Genomic DNA, 17,497 nt, shown 5'->3' with positions numbered 1-17,497 from the left:
AATGTCTGCAACCACTTAGAGCTACACCTACACGTCATACTTGTATCTACTTGTTGTGCGCTCAAGGGAGCTTTGCTCATGTTGCAGTGCTCCACCCAAAGATCCCGGCGCTGCTAATCAGTCAGAACTCATTCAAACGTCAGAGCCTGGCATTGACCGAGTCTCCCAACATGGCCTTTTAAAGTAGTGTAAATCCCAGCATGTGTCATATGTTTCTCTTACCCACCGTCATGTCTACTGTTGCAAATTACCTCAGCATTCAGTGATGTGCGAGCGCTCGGACCGGCCGACGTGTCTGAGTGTATCCGAGCATGCACATGGAGTTGTGTTGGGTGTGTGTGATTGCGTGTGCGTGGCTGAGTGAGGTAGACGAGGACTGACAGACAGGGGTAAAAGAGAGAGAGTGCACTTAGTCAAACTCAAGACTTTTCCATGACCTGCTCCCTATGGCATGCACTCTATCTGGGCGACTGAGTGAACTGTATAGCTTTATCAGTATAAACCTCTCAAGGGTCAACGCATCACTTCAGAGGGGATCGGAAAAAACTCTGCACAGAAACAAGCTCCGATTCTTTTTTTTACATTTTGATGCCAACTCACCTTCAAAAGCAAAGCACATCCACATGATTAATGACGCTTGTCCGAAATAATTTGGCCAAAGCACAATGATCAAGCGCTCCTAATCATACTACCTTTAAGAATTCCAAATATCTGAGCCCTGCGGTAAGAATCACATTCGCTCTAATCCACCAAAAGATAGAAAACATGCTCACTTAAGTTATATTCAGTAATAGAGACAACACAGGAGGTCGGCCAAGTTAAATTCAAGTGAACGCTCAGATCCAATTAGCAGATAAATGCAGAGACCGGGGAGGTTAATTCTCGTTGGACATGCCGTTCCACTTATGTAAGCCCACAAGGGAGACAGTGACTTTTTTCGGGCATTGTTTTGGTTTATTTTGAGACTATTTATAGCTCCTTAACAAGGCTTTATCGAGAAAAGAACTCATCCAGTTTGCTTTTTTAAACATTCTTGCCTCTCATGAACTCAAGCTCTCTTTCTTGAACATTGAAGAGGGGCCACGGATGATTTCACTTGTCTTTCAGTGAAGTTCCTTCTCACACTGACAGCACATCTCACCCTTGCACTTGACACCTGACAGCACCTGACATTCCTGTCTTGTTTTTATTTTTTACGGGAACTGGTTTTGCATCCCTTATCCTCCATCTGTGTGTTTCCGATCCTGTCTCCCCTTCTTTCTCCTTTTCCAGCCCCGGTCCCGAGGCAATAAGGATTACAGTGGCGAGGCCATAAAATGGCTATTTATACCAAAAACAGAGGAGCGGCCGCCTGTGGCTTTGCACATTAACACACAAAAACTACAGTACGAGGCAGATGCCAGCAGACGTGTATTGATCGAAGCTTTAAAGAGCTGGAGGATGAGATGTGCACGTAGCTCGAGATCACCATCCTAAATACAAAACGAGTCCCAGGGTGATCAGACTTATCCATAGAAATATGTGCAGTTGCATTGTGTCCTGGAAGGCCGGTGTGAAGACGTGCAGTTTGGAATTCAGGGTGTGCCTGAGTCTGATTAACTGTGAAGTTGAGAAGGCTTTGTTGTGAATAGAAATCATTTCTGCTCAACTGTTTCTAGATCTCATGACTTCTGGAGCTCTGACGCAATCCGTGTTGTTCTGGATGTCATTCGGAAAGTACAGTAGTCCTGAGTTGTAACATTTTTATGAGGGCATCATAACACTAAGCAGGTTCCCAAGTGTCGTTTGTGCCGTGGCTGCATTTTACCTTATCTCACTACGTCTTATCTACATTGGCCACCGAGGGAGACATCCAGTCTGGGATCTGTGATTTACCCACGTTCCCCCGTAGGTGTTCTCTACCTCTTCCACATCCTTCTTTTTCCCTTCCCCTGACTCCTTCACCTTCTAATCCTCCCTGTTGTGTGCTTCTCAGCGTATCTTATTCTAGCTCTTCTCCTGTTGACAGTGCCAGATATGTGTCTACGCTCAGTGGGCCGTCTCCAGACAGGTTATAAATAACCAGCAGAGCTTTTTTGCTCCATGTCCTGAGAGCTCTGCTTTCTTCTCACACTTGAGGAACCATGGGAAAAGAATCTTTCCCTTACGCACACGGCGCTCATAATAACAGACACGGTTATACATGAAACCTCGGAGCGCATGCGGCCTGCTTGCACGCTTTGCACAAACACACAGATGCGGTTTTGCATGCACACACAGGATAAACCTTTGTGGGGACTTACACAATAAGGTTGCAGCACAAAAATAGCAAGGTTACAGGAACAAGGGCAGTGTTTAGGATGAAATGTTAACTTAGATTACATAACCTGCTCTGTGGGAATGCAGAGTACAAGTCTCCTGTCATGTAAGTATGGGAAACTCGCTGAAACAACAGAGCGGGATAAAAGTCTGGGACAGCGAAAAATAGAAAGCACAAGAAAACAAGGGTATTGGAGAGACGGGTAAAAAAAAAAAACGGCAAGGGAGTGGAAAAAGAGTTCAGAGGATAACCATTATTTTTCTCCTCCTGACACTTAAGACAAGAGGGGGAGTGGGGGTGGGTGGGTTATGTTATGGCACATGGAGGGGTTGGTGTGAGTTTATGTGTGGAGGAGTGACACTGAAACAGTGTTAATGTGGACTATAGTTGGGAGTCGGGGAGAATTCGGGGGTTGGCAGGTCAGACTCCGCTGACACACTGGGATCAGCGAAGGGATTGTTTCCATCGGAAAGAATTCCAAGAATGAGCGAGAAGAGCTATCAGTGACTTCACTCAGAGGAGCCTAACAACGGTTTTAATACATCGCAGGCGCGCACGCTCTCAGAGATACGGTGCCAACAATGGTGTGCCAGACACTCTCCTTGTAACCGTATGTCACAGAGAACCCAGAGCTCCTTGTCCAGGTCCAGTTGCAGAATGAACGCTGTCACATGGGACCACCAGGTTGTTAATGTGTAGATTTACAGTAAAAAGACTTTTACACAAGAGATAAAGTGGTTAGAATCTACAGTGACTTCAACAACAATGGGGCACATCCACACGGGAGTGCATGAGTTCATTCTCGGAAAAACTTGATGTCCAATCCAGAATGTTTTCTTGTAACGTGAAACAGCCATGACTAAATAAGCTATCAAGTTTAAACTCGGGGGAGAAAACGTCTGTAGGAGTTATTTATTTAGATTGTAATGGAGTATTTTGGGGAAATATGCCTATTCATGCTCCTGCCGAGAGCTGCATAAAAAGAGTGATAGCGCTCCTCGGCCCGGAAAATATCACAGGTCAGTCTAGATTATCTTATCAGTTTTTCAGAGTTAAAATGCTAATGAGTTTTATATGTGTTGATAGGAACATATTTTGCCTGATGTTGTCTCAAGTTAGACCCCTGGTCTTTGGCTTCAGCTGGACAATATCATGTAAGCATGAGTGTTCATCAAGTTCTTGGCAGACAAGAAAATATGATCATCTTTCCAAATAGTCTATTTATAACTTCTTTTAAATAAGAAAAACTCAGCTAACCTGCCCTATCAGGACTCTGCGGCTGTGCTGTGATCAGATTAGGTTGACATCTGCTCGGAAACATGTGCAAACAAAGCAACAAGTCATTGAGATTCAAAATGCTGATTTCTGACTTCATACTTTTTCAACTTTGAAACATATAAAAAGCTTAAATTATAAATTGTGAGAAGATCATGATCGATGATGATAAAAAGATTTTAAGTTAAATAGGTTCTTCAAAGTTAGATCTTTATTGGTTTTAACAACCAGCATCTCAAAGATGGTGCTAAAGTTTAAAACAAGATTATTTTATGACCGTTATACGTTGAACTCCTGTGAACCCGAGTTAATTAAATGAGATTCTGGGTGAAGAAGAGGAACCAAACATAAGAGCCTCTCGAAATGTATAAAAGCAAAGGAAAGATGCTCCAGGGCTTTCTCCGATATCTTCTAAAGCCTCCGAAAGACAGGACTTTTCTTTATTAATGCCGAAGCATATTGCTTTCTCCAGCAATATCTGAAAGACGGCACAAGTTCAGAGGTTACCGGCTGATGTCACATGCTTTGGTAGGTGGACGCAGGGTCGGCCGCACTCTCAAGGGGCCGCGCTCTGTCCTTCCCTAATTTCTGATGACTTCTTCTTTCCGTGATCTCATGGCATTTTCCATTGAGATCAAGGAACAGTCATTAAGAAAAGGGACAGAGGACATTTCGATTTCTGGCCCAGAACTAAAGCCACTACATCCACATGCTCACTGCCGCTGACCGCTCTTCTACCACAAGCCTGGGGGGTATTAATAACTCTTTATACAACTTCTTTTTCTTTTTTTTCAGGAAAGAGGAAGCAGAGTAGAATGTCAGTTCATTGTTCTCTTTCCAGGAAGCGACTTTAAGTCCCCTGAAAGTTTCACCTTGGCCAATCCTTTAGGCCCCTGAGGTCCATACCGCAGCAGCTCTGATGGACTGTTCCCGGTACTGAGCAATCAAACTTGACCTGCTGGGCCGCTAATACACAACGTAGCAGCAAATCACCTCAGACGTTTCCATTGTAACCGTGATCAGAAAGCTTTCTGTTTATTCCTGTAAAGTCCCACAGTTCCCCATTAGAGCTGTTCCACTCAACCACATTTTATTAGTCCTGCATCATTGTGGTGAGTGTTTATGGGCAGAGCGTGAGGAGCTGCTTCCACAGGCTTCTATTCCACACACTATCCCTAATACTTGTGTATTTGTAAAGCTGAAAGATTGCTGGGTCAAACCAGTGTTCTCTATATATAACTAGCTTGCGTTGTGTAATATTTTTAAAGATGTTACGTTTTAGGGGATATAAAAATAAAGCGTGTGGAGGTTTAAGATTTTGTTGTTGCTAAGTGTCAGATTGTGATTCTGTGTGTGTGTGCTGAAGAGGAAGTAGCATGTGGCCTGTTCTCGCTTCTATATAAGATACGTGCATCTGCATTCGTGGAGAGATTCTGTGCAAGAGACGAGCACCGCGCAGGAAGTAATACTGCTTATTCTCTAACCGCTGCAGGCAAAGTGAGTGTGTGGGGGGGGGGGATTCACAAAGAAAAATGAAAGCATACACAAAATGAAAAGTCTCTCGGAAACAATACTTTAAAACACGCTGGAGGAAAACCCCCACGGGTTATAAACACTCATTTACTCCATCGTGTACCATAAAAACTGCAGGTACGCTTCAGTCAGATATTGTCACACAGTTGGATAGCAAAGTCAAATGTTTATTTACAGCCTCTGTAATTGTCACAGAGAAAAGTGGTCTAAATACAAAAAAAAACAAGAGAAAGATGGCGGCTAATCTCCCTGAGCTTTACAGAAACAATGTGGGACCTGTGGGTGCCGGACGAAGAGAGATGTTTTGTACACAGCCCTAATGCCACTCGAATGAGAAACTACGAAAAGAGAACAGGGACATAGTACATCAGTCATGCTTATACAACAGTTGTCAGATTCACAGATCCACGTATTGACCGACAAGACTTTCACAAACAGTTTGTTGCGTTTCTAAAAAGGTGGAAAAAAGAAAAAAACAACCCCACCACATTTTAAATACAGGTGAATAAAATGAGAGCGAGTGAGATTTCACACTAACAGGACCTAACTCTTTTAATACTGCGTCACACACCGTCCGCATCATTGTTTGTGAACTTCGTCCTACAGTCGGAATTCCCCCGTGAGCTGAGCCTCACAACACTAGACATATAGCGGTTTTAAAAAAAGGAAACAAAGAAACAGGAAGACCAGGAAAGCGAAAGTTTCTATTCAGATGTGTTCAGCTCAGAGCGATGCTGAGAACAAAAAACTATCAACAATAAAAGGCCTCAGGGGAACGAGTATTTACACATCCTTCATCGGGGCTGTACATTTAAATCTCCCCTCGTGGTTAGCCAGCCCTCGCCTTCTGGACAAGCTGCTTACGTCACATTATCTTTGCTTTGTCATTGACCTGCAGCTTGTCTCATGACTACAAGAGGCCAACGTGCTGACGATCGTTGCATGACTGTGTCCTAAATTAATTTAGGACTTAAGTATTCATAACCGTTTTTCTCCCCCTCTTTAACCTTATTCATTAATATGATTAAATCTTGCCTTTTTATTGTAATCGCAGGCCAGAAATTTATATATTTAACTTAAACAAATCCAGTGATGGGGGAAAAAAAAAAAAAAAAACCAAGTAACATTTTGCACAAAATACCCCACAAAGGCAAATCACCAAACTTCTCCTCAGAAACAAAACAAATCTATGGACAGCTGCGGCGATCACAATAATCATATCAATCCAGAAACCGAAACAGTGAGCTGTAGACAGTAATCCTATACAGGTACCACAATTGGTTCTGTATGCGAGTAAAAGTCTCTGGGGTCATGACGCCGGCCATTTTGAAGTAAGGTACAGAGCGGTAGTGCCCCCCCCCTCCCTGCAGCATAAGACCTGTCCGTGAGGCACTGAGCTGCCGCCGTCACACGGGACATCCGTTCTGGGCTGAGACACAAACGCAGCGGTAGGGAGGCATGGTAGAAAGTGAGTGTTTGCTAGAGAGGTGTGTGTGTGTGTGTGTGTGTTCTTTTCAAGTCAGTTTGGGGGTGAGTCCAGGAGGATAAATTATTGTGAGAATGTGTGTGGGTTTGTGTTGCCTTGTCTTGCAGGAGTGCTTTGGTGTCGAGGGCGGAGAGATGGCATCACGAGACACTGCCCGTGCGTCCGCCAGGTGTCAGTCTGCCGAGCGCTGAGGTGAAGTGTAACCAGTGTGTGACAGGGAGAGTGGGCCAGAAAGAAACAGAACGGGGGAGCGTGGGTGCCTCAGTGCGGCCTCTAGTGCTGAGAATTCTGCGTGGCCTGTCCATTTTGAATGCCATTATTGTGTTCCTCTTCCTCTTCATCGTCCTCCTCCTCTTCCTCCTCGCCACTGATGAGGAACTCCTCCGGTGGCCAGCGAAGCTCTCCGCTCTCGACCTCTCCCTCTGTCGGCTCAACCACGATGGACGGCAGGCGATCTTTGAGCTTGCAGCAGCGGTCGAAGTCTGAGGGGTCGGGGAATATCTGAAGGAGAGACGAGGTTGAAACGCCAGTTAAGAATCTTTCATTAACACAAACAGGGGCTTACCACAAAAAATACACCGCACTGGGACGAGTTACATCAGAGGCCATCTAGAGAGAACCCACGGTAAAAGTCTGCATCATGTATAGTCGAAATACTCTGCTAGGCATCGTGCCAAGCAGCTTGTAGCTGCTTATAAACTCATTCAGTACCACGTCAGCCACTACTCAGAAGATTATACAAGCGTGTAATCATAGCATTTCAAATGGGTAAGGTGAAACCAGACAAAAGGTGAAAGGTTTGCTGGGACATGATGTGTATGAAAAGAATATCCATCCAAATTACATGTTAAGCTTGAAGGCTTTATAGTCTTGTGAAAAAGGTGTCAGAGAAAAACAAAACAGGTTTTGGAAAGAACACGGAGGCACGGGCGAATCCAGACTGCTCCGGCTGCTTATAGGAATGCAGGGTGTCACTCTCCAATATTTTAATCAAAGCTGAAGGGCATGAGAGATATTCTGACAAGAGCGATTACATGCACTCCCTATTCTGGCAAGATCGGACATCTACCTCAGATTTTCTGTGTTCTCAGAAACCAGAGAAATGGCCCAGAGGGGGGAAGAAAGAAAAAAAGTAGAATTCGCCTGCCACTCCTGGTCCAAGAACAGCAATTTTTCCTTTGCTGTTGTTTGGATAAAGTGGACGAATATTTTTAGACCTGAATATTTCACTACAAGACATTGGCGGAGGGAGTATGGGGGCCGGCAATGTCACCGTCTGGGCTAAGAGCCAAATGGAAAGACAGCATTAGATGAGGCAGGAGAGAGACAGAGACAATAAAGAGATAAAGGGGTTCCAGCTGTGAGGAAGATGAGGTCGGAGGAGGAAGAAAAAAATAATAAAAGACCATAAGCTTTAAACATCCCCGGAGAATTTGGGAATTTGTTGGGTTCTGAAAGTACGTAGGGGACGATCGCTTGCTTTATAAATGAGCTGGTGTGCGATTATGTGTATGAACATGCCCGTGTTCATGTCTAATGCCTGCGTGTATCAACGCCTGCGAGGCCAAACCTCACTGTGCGTCAGCACCAAGGGAGGTAGGCAGCGAGGAGTGACCTTGCCTTTGGACCCTCAGCTCACACATGTCATAACTTGTTTCACTTCCAGTGGCAGGAAGCAAAGACACATCATCAGCCAGGCACAATGCCGGCTATTTCAGGATCTTCTGGGGTGTGTGTTCACATTGGGAGGGGTGGGGGGGATGCACACTATATGCCTGAATCATGACATTGCTCATTGAGATGATAAAAGAAACTTGTTACTCCTTCTTTTCCACATTCATATCCAATACTATAGGTGCAGCTGCAACTAAATGGTCACACAATTTGTGTCAAAGCCCCGGGCACCCATCATGGCGAGAGTGACAGTGCTTCCTACAGTGCATCTCTGAGCTATGGCCGGGACCTTAGGCAAAACAAACTAAAGCGGGGGCGTGGCGATGGAAGAGTTGCATGTTGGCACCCTGCACGTCTTCCGCTCCGCCCTCCTCTCATCCTCAGACAGACTCACAGCTGGGGTGTGAACTGGGAGAGGAAGCCGGCCTTTTCCTTCTGGGTCAGTCTACATCCTCTCAGAATCGACGTCTGCATACAGCATGGCATCAGCAGGTCGCTGTAACGGTTTGTCTGATCAATGCAGCTTTCAGACAAATGATTGAATTGTATCTTCATCTGGTATGAATCGATTCAACCCTGAGCAGAAAACAACCTCTTTGTCCTGTGGGTTGTGAAAAGCCCAGCAGGTGGCCCATTTACCTCAGAATAATTCAGCACCCGTGACCATAAATGTGCTGTTACTTAAACCATTTAACGGCAAATGATGATGAAATTGATGAAGCGCTTTCACCCTGGGCACAAATGTGAAACTAAACTCAAGCAGCTGTGACTCTAAGTGGTTTTGTTCCCAACATGGCCGTGTTGAGCGGACAGTAAAAACAAAGCAGCAGGAAGCAACTTGTCAGGAGCACCTGACGGCTGCGTCTCTCATCCGTCTCAATCTGCACGGTTTACCATCGTGACGGGCCACAGCAAATTACAGACCATTTCCACTGCATTCATTTCCTCTGCATGTTTAAAATAATGAGCAACCGTGACTGCCAAAGTTTTACAAAGTTAAAAATAGGATAAATGTAAACCGCTGTGTAACCTAGTTATTTTGTCTGTTTATACACTTTAGCTTGTCCGGGGGTCTTGTAGTTTAATACTATAGACCGTTTATAAAAGATGGATTTTGCGTCTCCACTTCTTCCCACTATTCAAAAGAACACACACAAAAAAAAGGAGCAAGTAGTGTGTTATATAAATAGTATCAAATAACTAAAACTGACTCAATGGACATACAGTGTAACTGCCAGAAACCTTAGAGAATTTTTTCACATATATTTAGACTTTATAGTTTGGTCCCCGTCCCATCCAATAACATGGAGGCAGGATAAAGGACAGATACAGCATCCAGCCACCAGGGGAACACCTAGATGCTTTGGCTCCATTTCAGGGGAGCAGTCATGTCATCCATCTTTATATACAGTGTTATGATATTTCCACTATCTCCAGTCCAGTTCTCCATAATGTATGGATGAAGACAGACAAAATGTCCATGATAAACATTTACATTTGTATAAAAATGTAAGGGTAGGGAATTTGGGCCAGAGGCAGCGTTTCACTATCATGCGTGTCTGTGCTTGTGTGTTGACGTGCATGTGAGTGTGTCCTATACCTGGAAGGAGAGTCTGTCCTTGCTGGGGCTGAGCCTCATGTCCTCCATAGGGGTGGTGTTGATCATCACCTCCGTCATATCTCGGCTGGGCACAAACACTGGGCTGCAGGGGGGGAAGAGGAGGAGTTATGAGTTCAGATACAATGAAGATGGAACATATTCAAGTGCCTTATTAAAACCATTGAATTTGCATAATAGCAGTCCCCATTGGTTTTGTATTACATATTCACGCCAAACGACTCTTAAAATCAAGACTATTAAAACTGATCAGTGATCACATGACATTTTTTTTTTTTTTTTTAAATACCACCACATAAGAATCCTACATGTACACAAGTGACTTTGGTTCCCTGCACTTGTGCTAGTTTTGTTAATAAAATTCCACACAACTTGACCACAACACACGGAGCATTCATTCCACGCTCAGCCGTGTTAATGCACTGCAAAGCTGCACGGCTCACGATGCGGCTTGCGTCAGGTGACCGTTTCTAAATACAGGATGATGTGGTCTTGCACTAGCAAACAGAAAAACAGTCATTGTGAGAGTGTGCTAGGGGCGAGCTGTGGTTTGCACTCAGTTCCACCGGAGCCCGGTCAAACTTTTCCATTTTAGATCAAAGTAACACAAGTCTGTTTATCCATGTTTCCCCTGCATCCACTTTCCACTCTGCAGCTTTGTTGCTGCAAAGATTTTCTTTTGAAACTGACGTGACGCGGGTCCCATGACGGACACGGACGCCGACTTGAGACAAGATGCTGGGCGGCCTTCTCACGCTCTCTATTTAAAGCCCCGAGCCCTGTGGTCAGTGGCCGAAGGCTTGTGGTTTGTGTGGTCACTGGATAAATGGGACAAAGAAAAGTGAACACAATAAGAAGCTCACCCTCGTCCAACACATTATCTGATCCAGTAGACTTGTTTTTCGGGGGGGGGAATGTCTGTGTGGGCTTTGACCTACAAAACCAAAATGTCACCGCGTAGCAGTAAAAAAATGATTCCATGGTAGTGACTTAAACATTGTTTTTAGATAAGGAGCGATTATGTAAATTGAACCTCTTGTGCTATGATGTCAATAAGACAAGAGAAGAAGAAGACTAACAGAAGCTCCTTCAAAAACACACAGTAAAAGCAAAAAATACTCTTCATCAAGGAGCTTATGGGGAATTCCTCGGTAAAGCACAGCTCTGTCTTTCTGTTTCCATTCATGACTCAACTCTGTATACCAAGAATGCTTTTCAAAAACCCTTCATCTCCATGTTTATCTACACATGAATTATTGTAGTTTTGCTGTGAGAACCCGTGGAGTTCAACTTAAATTCTGGCAGACGTTGTTGGACAAATATAAACTCGTAAAGAGACATTTCTCAGGAATTTAAAATCTCATTAAAAGCTAATCACAAAGGTTTTTTTCTGCTAAGGCCTTTACTTGCTCTGGTAAAGCTAATGGTAGATATTGCTGTGCTACTGAAACTTCTAGGGTTTTCTAACTGCGCCAGACTACAGTTTTAAATCAAAACAGTATTATGCAAATGTCACGTGTCTGGATTCAAACACAGATTCTGTAAATTTAACAATTCCAAATGAGCCCCGGGACTTTTTGACCTCCACATTGTAAATTTATAATCTTTTGAAAGTCTGTCAATGAAGTGCATTATGTTTTCAGGTTAATATCCATGGGCACAACATAACCTAGCTATGTTCAAACACACATCTTTGTTTGTCGTCTTAGAGGCAGAATTAACAATGCCATCAATTGTTAAAAATCACTAATATGTCACACAAACACACACACACCTTGTAGACACCCAGCTAACACTGACGACATAGCTGGGTGTCAGGTGGATCTAAAAATGTGGCCTAATCACCATATATTAACCTTCACTGCACTTCAGTCAGTCCACACAGCCCACTCAGCCAAAACAATAGCTGGATATCCCAAAATATACATAAAAAAAAAAAATAAAAGCAGTTTGAAGGATTCGCAAGGTTTAACATGGAAAAAAATAATGTGAGTCAGGCATGCAAAGTGCAGCAGAGGAGGGGACGGAGGGATGAGCCGTGACAGTGAAGACCTGTGCCGACGGAGGGAGGGAGCGAAGGGAAATAAAGATAAACACTCGGGCCTTGCCAGTCATATTTCTGTTCGGGGATCGTATAAACATCCTGCTCGGCTAAGAATAACAGAACATCGGCCTAATAAAACATAAAGGGGCACAATGAGGAGGAAGTGGAGCTGCACAAGTAACGAGTCGACCTGGGAGGAAACAAACACACACCGACTCCAGTCATATCTGTTACGGCTTCAAGTGTCGAGCTGGGCTGAGCGGGGTCCCTCTGTCTCCCAGAGTGGAGCGACTCACGGAGAGACGGCATGTTAAGTGCTCTGCAAGTAACCAATCTGTAAAAGTAGGACACAGCTAGTTAACCAGCGTCTTCGGCACGTTTGTTGCAGTCTCACCAGAACGTGATGATTCCTAAGCTGCTCGTTATACACTGCACTTAAAATGTCCGGACTGAAGCCACAAATCTTAGGGACAAATGTCCCTCGTTTGATATATAGGCTGGTGTGGCCACTGGCAGTAAACCCCCTCACCTGTTGACCCAGTCAGCATAAGGCATACCTGCATCTGTTCTGCCAGCGACCTAATACTACGTCCATCCAGAGGACAGATGGACGCCAGGTAAGAGGAGACACTCAGGTATGCGTCCAAAACGGGCATTGGATGGATTACAAGTCGAGAGTGGAAACTGTCGATGGTTTAGGTCATCCATGACATGTTAACCAGAATGGAACTCTGAGCGAATATGACCCGTCAAGCCCCAACAGTCCCCTAAATTCACCAGATTGGTTTCATTTTGATCTGCACAAACGCATATTAGTCCCCTAAACCCCAGTTTCCCTCAGCAACCTCAATGAATTATGCTCCGAGGAAATCAGTGGATGTGGTGAAAAAAACAAATGAATCCTATATATGCACCAAATTGTAACATGTTTCTTCAGGTTATGCATAATCAATTGGTTGAGTGGTTTTTGTGTAATCCTGCAAACCAACAACGATAACATCCTTGGCGGAGGTAAAAAAATAAACGATTTGTAAAAAGCAACTGGATTCACTGGTTCCAGCTTCTTCAATGTGGATATTTGGTGATTTATTTATCCGTCTATAAAACAGATATACATTTTCATATCTTTCGGTTTTAGACTATTGATTAAACAAAACAACTAATATGGGAAAATCTTTTACGTCTTAAGCAAGTGGTGATGAAAAGAAATGGTAGATTTCATGACAATTTTTTATAGATCTTTAGGGAATTTTTTTTGGCAGATTATCAATACAAAACTAATCTGTTGCTCCAGCAGCTCTGGAATCCATTTTTAGAAGCTGCACCCTTATGAAAGCTCAAAGATAAAAATCGGTGGTGACCTTTTCAGTGCATTCTTATTATTGTTTGTATTCACCCTCTGGCGGGACAGAGGACCAGCAGGTCATGTAAATCTAAAAATAAGAATTTCTAAAGCCTTTATGATAACAAATTTTAAAGAACTTCAAAACGATCATGATAGATTTTGTTGAAAACAAAAGTTCAATTTCACATTTGATTCATGGGATTTGTGCTGAAACTTTTTCACATCCATTTCCATTAAAAGCCATTGACATCTTTTCAAACTGGTTTCCCCCAACACTGACGGTCACTGGGACGACAACACAAAACGTTCTGGTTACCTGCTGTCACAGTCACTGGTGTTTGACCTTCACCTCATCATATCAAACCACCAGACTCCTCAGACGTCACACTACAGCCTTACATAGGTGGCAGTCTCATACCAACAAGACGCACCACCTGTAGAACCATCTGCTTCACCTGTCAGTCAAAATATGTCTTTTATATAATCTTCCTCACTTGAGATTGACACCAGCGTCTTCCACCTGTCTCAGCAGGTTAAAGCTGGAAGGCGTGTGCTGTGCTGGAGGTGCCGACAGGAGCCCGAGTGCTCCCCCCCCCCCCCCGCACCACAGGAGGAATCTGCATCTTGCGTTATCAACATTGTTTCCCCCCCATCCACCCTCTGCTCTTACTACCACCATCATAAATCTCAGTCAAACAGGGGTGAAGCCGCTGACGTTTCACACCAGCACTGAGCTCTGGGGGGGGGGGGATGAGTATGACGACCCCCCCCCCGGAGGGAGCTGGAATGAATGGGTCGTATCCAGATTCTTTTGGAATGAGCTTGTGGCTGCAGACGCGGCTCAGCGTTCGAGTGCGTAGGAGTGAGAATTACCTTACATGTCCCAGCAACTTGCAGCAAGTTTCCTATATGTGATGTGGAGAACAGAATGTATGAGAGATAAGTTGTGTTGGGTGTCTTCCAGCTGCTGCTGTGTAGAGAACACGTCTTCCTCTTTCCACGGACAGAAAGAGACAGTGTAGACAATGGAATATTTTAATCAAACTCGCGGCTCCCAATCAAAAACGTGCTCGGTAAGTTTCCGATCACGCCCTCGGAACAAGACTGAAGCAACAGATGCATATTCATTTGTTCTCATTAAAATGAACATGACAAGAATGGAGAAGTTTGGCCCCGTGCTGTGAGTAAAAGCAGGAGAGAGTTGGTTCCAGTAAAGAGGTCGATTGTCAACTTCCTGCTCGAGATGGCTTAAAGCCCGCTGAGGTTTTGAACACAGCTTTGTCTCAAAAATAACTCATATCCTCTGCGCAGGCAGGAACACATCTGAAAGCACAAAGACACACTCAGGGCTCCTGTGTCAACAACAGCAAGGAGTCACACTGTCAGAGGGGATGATGATGATGATAAAATGACACTGGAGTAATAGATAGGAGCAGAGTGCATCCATCCTTCTCCGATTGCAGTGCACCTGCAGCACTAAAGACCAAGGGCTGAAAGCAGAGTATCATTCCATTCACTTGTTTAAAAGAGGACACAGCAAAGTCAGTGTGTGTGTGTGTGTGTGTGTGTGTGTGTGTGCGTTTGTTGGAATAATTCCTCTCGCCCCTGAGGCCCGTAAATGAAGCCGTGTGACCACGGTGACCTTTCGGAATTGGTACAAACTGGAGCGTGAAAACAATTTGGTAAATATCTTAATGGAAATTAAAATTTAAAAAAGGTGACACCCAGATCCATCCCCCCCTAACCCCCCCTCTCCCTCTTGTTTTTTTTTTCAGATCCATGTGTGCTGTGACATTTCCAATTTCAGGGGCAACACCCCAGAGAAAACCTCATGAAGGGAAACGTGAGTGGGTGCAGCAAAACCAAAAAGAGGAGGACATCAACCGAACACGCGCGCACACACACACACCGCAACTATGTGCTGCATTGTTCTTATACCTGTCACATGCAGAGACAACAGCTATTTGCGTGCGTCATGTATTCCACAGTGCAACAACGTACCGGTGCGCACACATGGGGTGGGTGAACTGGTGAGAGTGGAAAAAGGAGGAAAGGATGCAGAACTCACCAGTAAATCTCCGGGGAGAATACAGACATGGATTCACACCTGCTGCCAATTACAGCCGAGGACTTCTCTCTCTCTCTCTCTCTCTCTTTTTACTTTCTTTCTTTCTTTATTTCTTGTTCGTGTCGCTCGTCTTCTCCTCCGCTCCGACGCAAACACACAGGAACCCGCGTGCGAACAGAAAAACACGCAGCGGCACTTCGGGGAAACAACAAACAACTGCTTTTATATGCGCGTCTGGTCCGCACCACAGTTGTGTTGGGTATTTATGCGCGAGAGGCGTGCACTCGTGGAGCCCAGAGGAGACACACCTCCTCCCTGAAATCCTCAATGGCAGCTCATTATCAGGCAGGAGCCAATCGGAGCGCAGGTGGCCCTCCACCACCTCCACCTCCTCCTCCCCCTCCACCTCCTCCTCTTCAGGCTCGATGACGATAGCAGCGGCGGAGCTATCTCATTGGGAATGGACGAGGAGATGCAGCATGATGCTATTGATTTGGAGTCTCCAAGGCAACACAAGTGACAGCCTCACCTCCTCTTGAATGACAAAAGGAGGAGAGAGAGAGAGAGAGAGAGAGAGAGAGAGATGGGCTCATTAACAAATATCTTTCAAGGGCAAATCAATGTCTGCATTTTAAAATAATATTATTAATAGTTATGACGATAATAGCGATGATAAAGAATGGTCCCTGCTGCAGGCTTTGGATTGCGTCGATGGGCAATGTGAAACTGACCATGCGTAAAAACGCGCAGAGTATGTTCCATGAACCTCGAAGTGTCACAGTCCTGACTTCCCGTGACTTCTTTACGTGCACGTTGCGTTCAGGACCTCTGGCACAAAGTTTGACCTTCACGTTACATAAAATGCACAGTTGTTCTCCCCCCCTGCGCTGCGTTTGGCTCAGAGGAGGCAGGTGCGCAGAGCACGCTCCAGCTTTAGAGGTAACGTGCCAACAAGCCTCTGCTGCCATCGTGTGGCACTGTGAGGGTAAGTGTAGTGGACGTGCAGTCATTTCGTTTGGGTGTTGCATACATTTGTTTGTTCCTTATTCACCAGATTACTCATAAAGAAGCTCACTTTATGTTCTCCTTTGTATGAAAAGCTATTTGCTCCGGGCTCCTTTCGATTGGAATATGTTCCCTTTACACATCTTCCCCACCCGCTTCTCCTCTTCTCCCTATTTTATATGTTTTCCTATGCCTACTGTACTCAAGTGCCATGTATGTTGTGATTGAATCTATGTCTGATAACCCCCTATACATATAAAACTGAGTTGAATTGAATCTCATTTATTCAACTGATTTGATTTCTCATCTTAAAACGATCTGCTTTTGTTTGCAGTAAAAATGTCACTGCTCAGGGATTTCTTGTATTTATCTCTCTCTCTCTCTCTCTCTCTCTCTCTCTCTCTCTCTCTCTCTTTTGATTGTGTGTAATCTAAGGTTGTAACTTTTGTTGTTATGTCTTTCCTGACTATGTTTGCTTGTTGTTGTTCGTTCTGTGACTTATTCTCCCTTATGCTCTTATGTTTCTAATTTGTGTTCGGGACCCCCCGCAAAAGGAAATGATCTGAAGGGGTTTAACCCATGACAAGAAGAGAAGATACTAAATCTACAGTGTATCCCATATTTCATCAAGAACAAACATCAACCCTCCTCCCACTGTCTTTGTGGGGACGTTATAATGCTGCTCACGGCTTCTCTGCCAGTTTGAGAATGGCCTTTGCTCCATTCTCTGGGGTGATAACAGATGGCACACATGCCCGGCAGAGAGCAAACACTGAGGAAATAAATACTTCTGAATTAGAAATGCGCCACAAAGACTTTCCATAAACCCTCTTAACCATTAGCAGCAGCCAGCCGGCAAGGAAGCGAACCAAGTGTATTTCAGTTTAAATATTGTTCAAACACACAAGGCATGTTTTTGTTATATAATTTTGGAGGAGGTGTCACACTCACTAATAATGTATGGCTACAGACGGGTACAAGTATAGAAACTTTGTATATTTGCTGGAATTGTTAATGTGAATATGTTCACGAAAACATGGAGTCAATTGGCTTCGAAGGCCTAAGGCAACATGATGAAGGTTCAAGGAAGAGATGGAACAAGCTGATGGCAAATATGTTGCAACAGAGTTAAATAAAGTAAAAGATATTG

General features: G+C 44.4%; 1 protein-coding gene across 1 annotated transcript; it reads right to left on the bottom strand.

Moving 5' to 3' along the window:
• Window positions 1-5,253: 5,253 nt before the first annotated feature.
• On the bottom strand, window positions 5,254-15,595 carry lbh (LBH regulator of WNT signaling pathway). Its single transcript, XM_062397837.1, has 3 exons — window positions 15,343-15,595; window positions 9,868-9,970; window positions 5,254-7,094 (listed from the first exon to the last, which is right to left on the bottom strand). The coding sequence occupies exons 1-3, from the start codon at window positions 15,369-15,371 to the stop codon at window positions 6,867-6,869; spliced, it is 360 nt and encodes a 119-aa protein (XP_062253821.1). The 5' UTR covers window positions 15,372-15,595; the 3' UTR covers window positions 5,254-6,866.
• Between the last annotated feature and the right edge of the window lie 1,902 nt (window positions 15,596-17,497).

This window comes from Platichthys flesus, chromosome 10 (assembly GCF_949316205.1).
Source record: "Platichthys flesus chromosome 10, fPlaFle2.1, whole genome shotgun sequence".
NCBI classification, from domain to species: domain Eukaryota; kingdom Metazoa; phylum Chordata; class Actinopteri; order Pleuronectiformes; family Pleuronectidae; genus Platichthys; species Platichthys flesus.
Note: the sequence above shows the minus strand (reverse complement) of the source record. Positions and strands in the feature narration are given on the sequence as shown.

Bases quoted from the DNA above. Each gene is read 5' to 3' on its own strand.
- lbh (XM_062397837.1), bottom strand. From the start codon at position 15,371: ATGTCTGTATTCTCCCCGGAGATTTACTG. The intron at 9,971-15,342 runs GTGAGTTCTGCA...CCCCCCCTGCAG, and splicing joins TTCTCCCCGGAGATTTACTG to CCCAGTGTTTGTGCCCAGCC. The intron at 7,095-9,867 runs GTATAGGACACA...TCTCTCCTTCAG, and splicing joins AGGACAGACTCTCCTTCCAG to ATATTCCCCGACCCCTCAGA.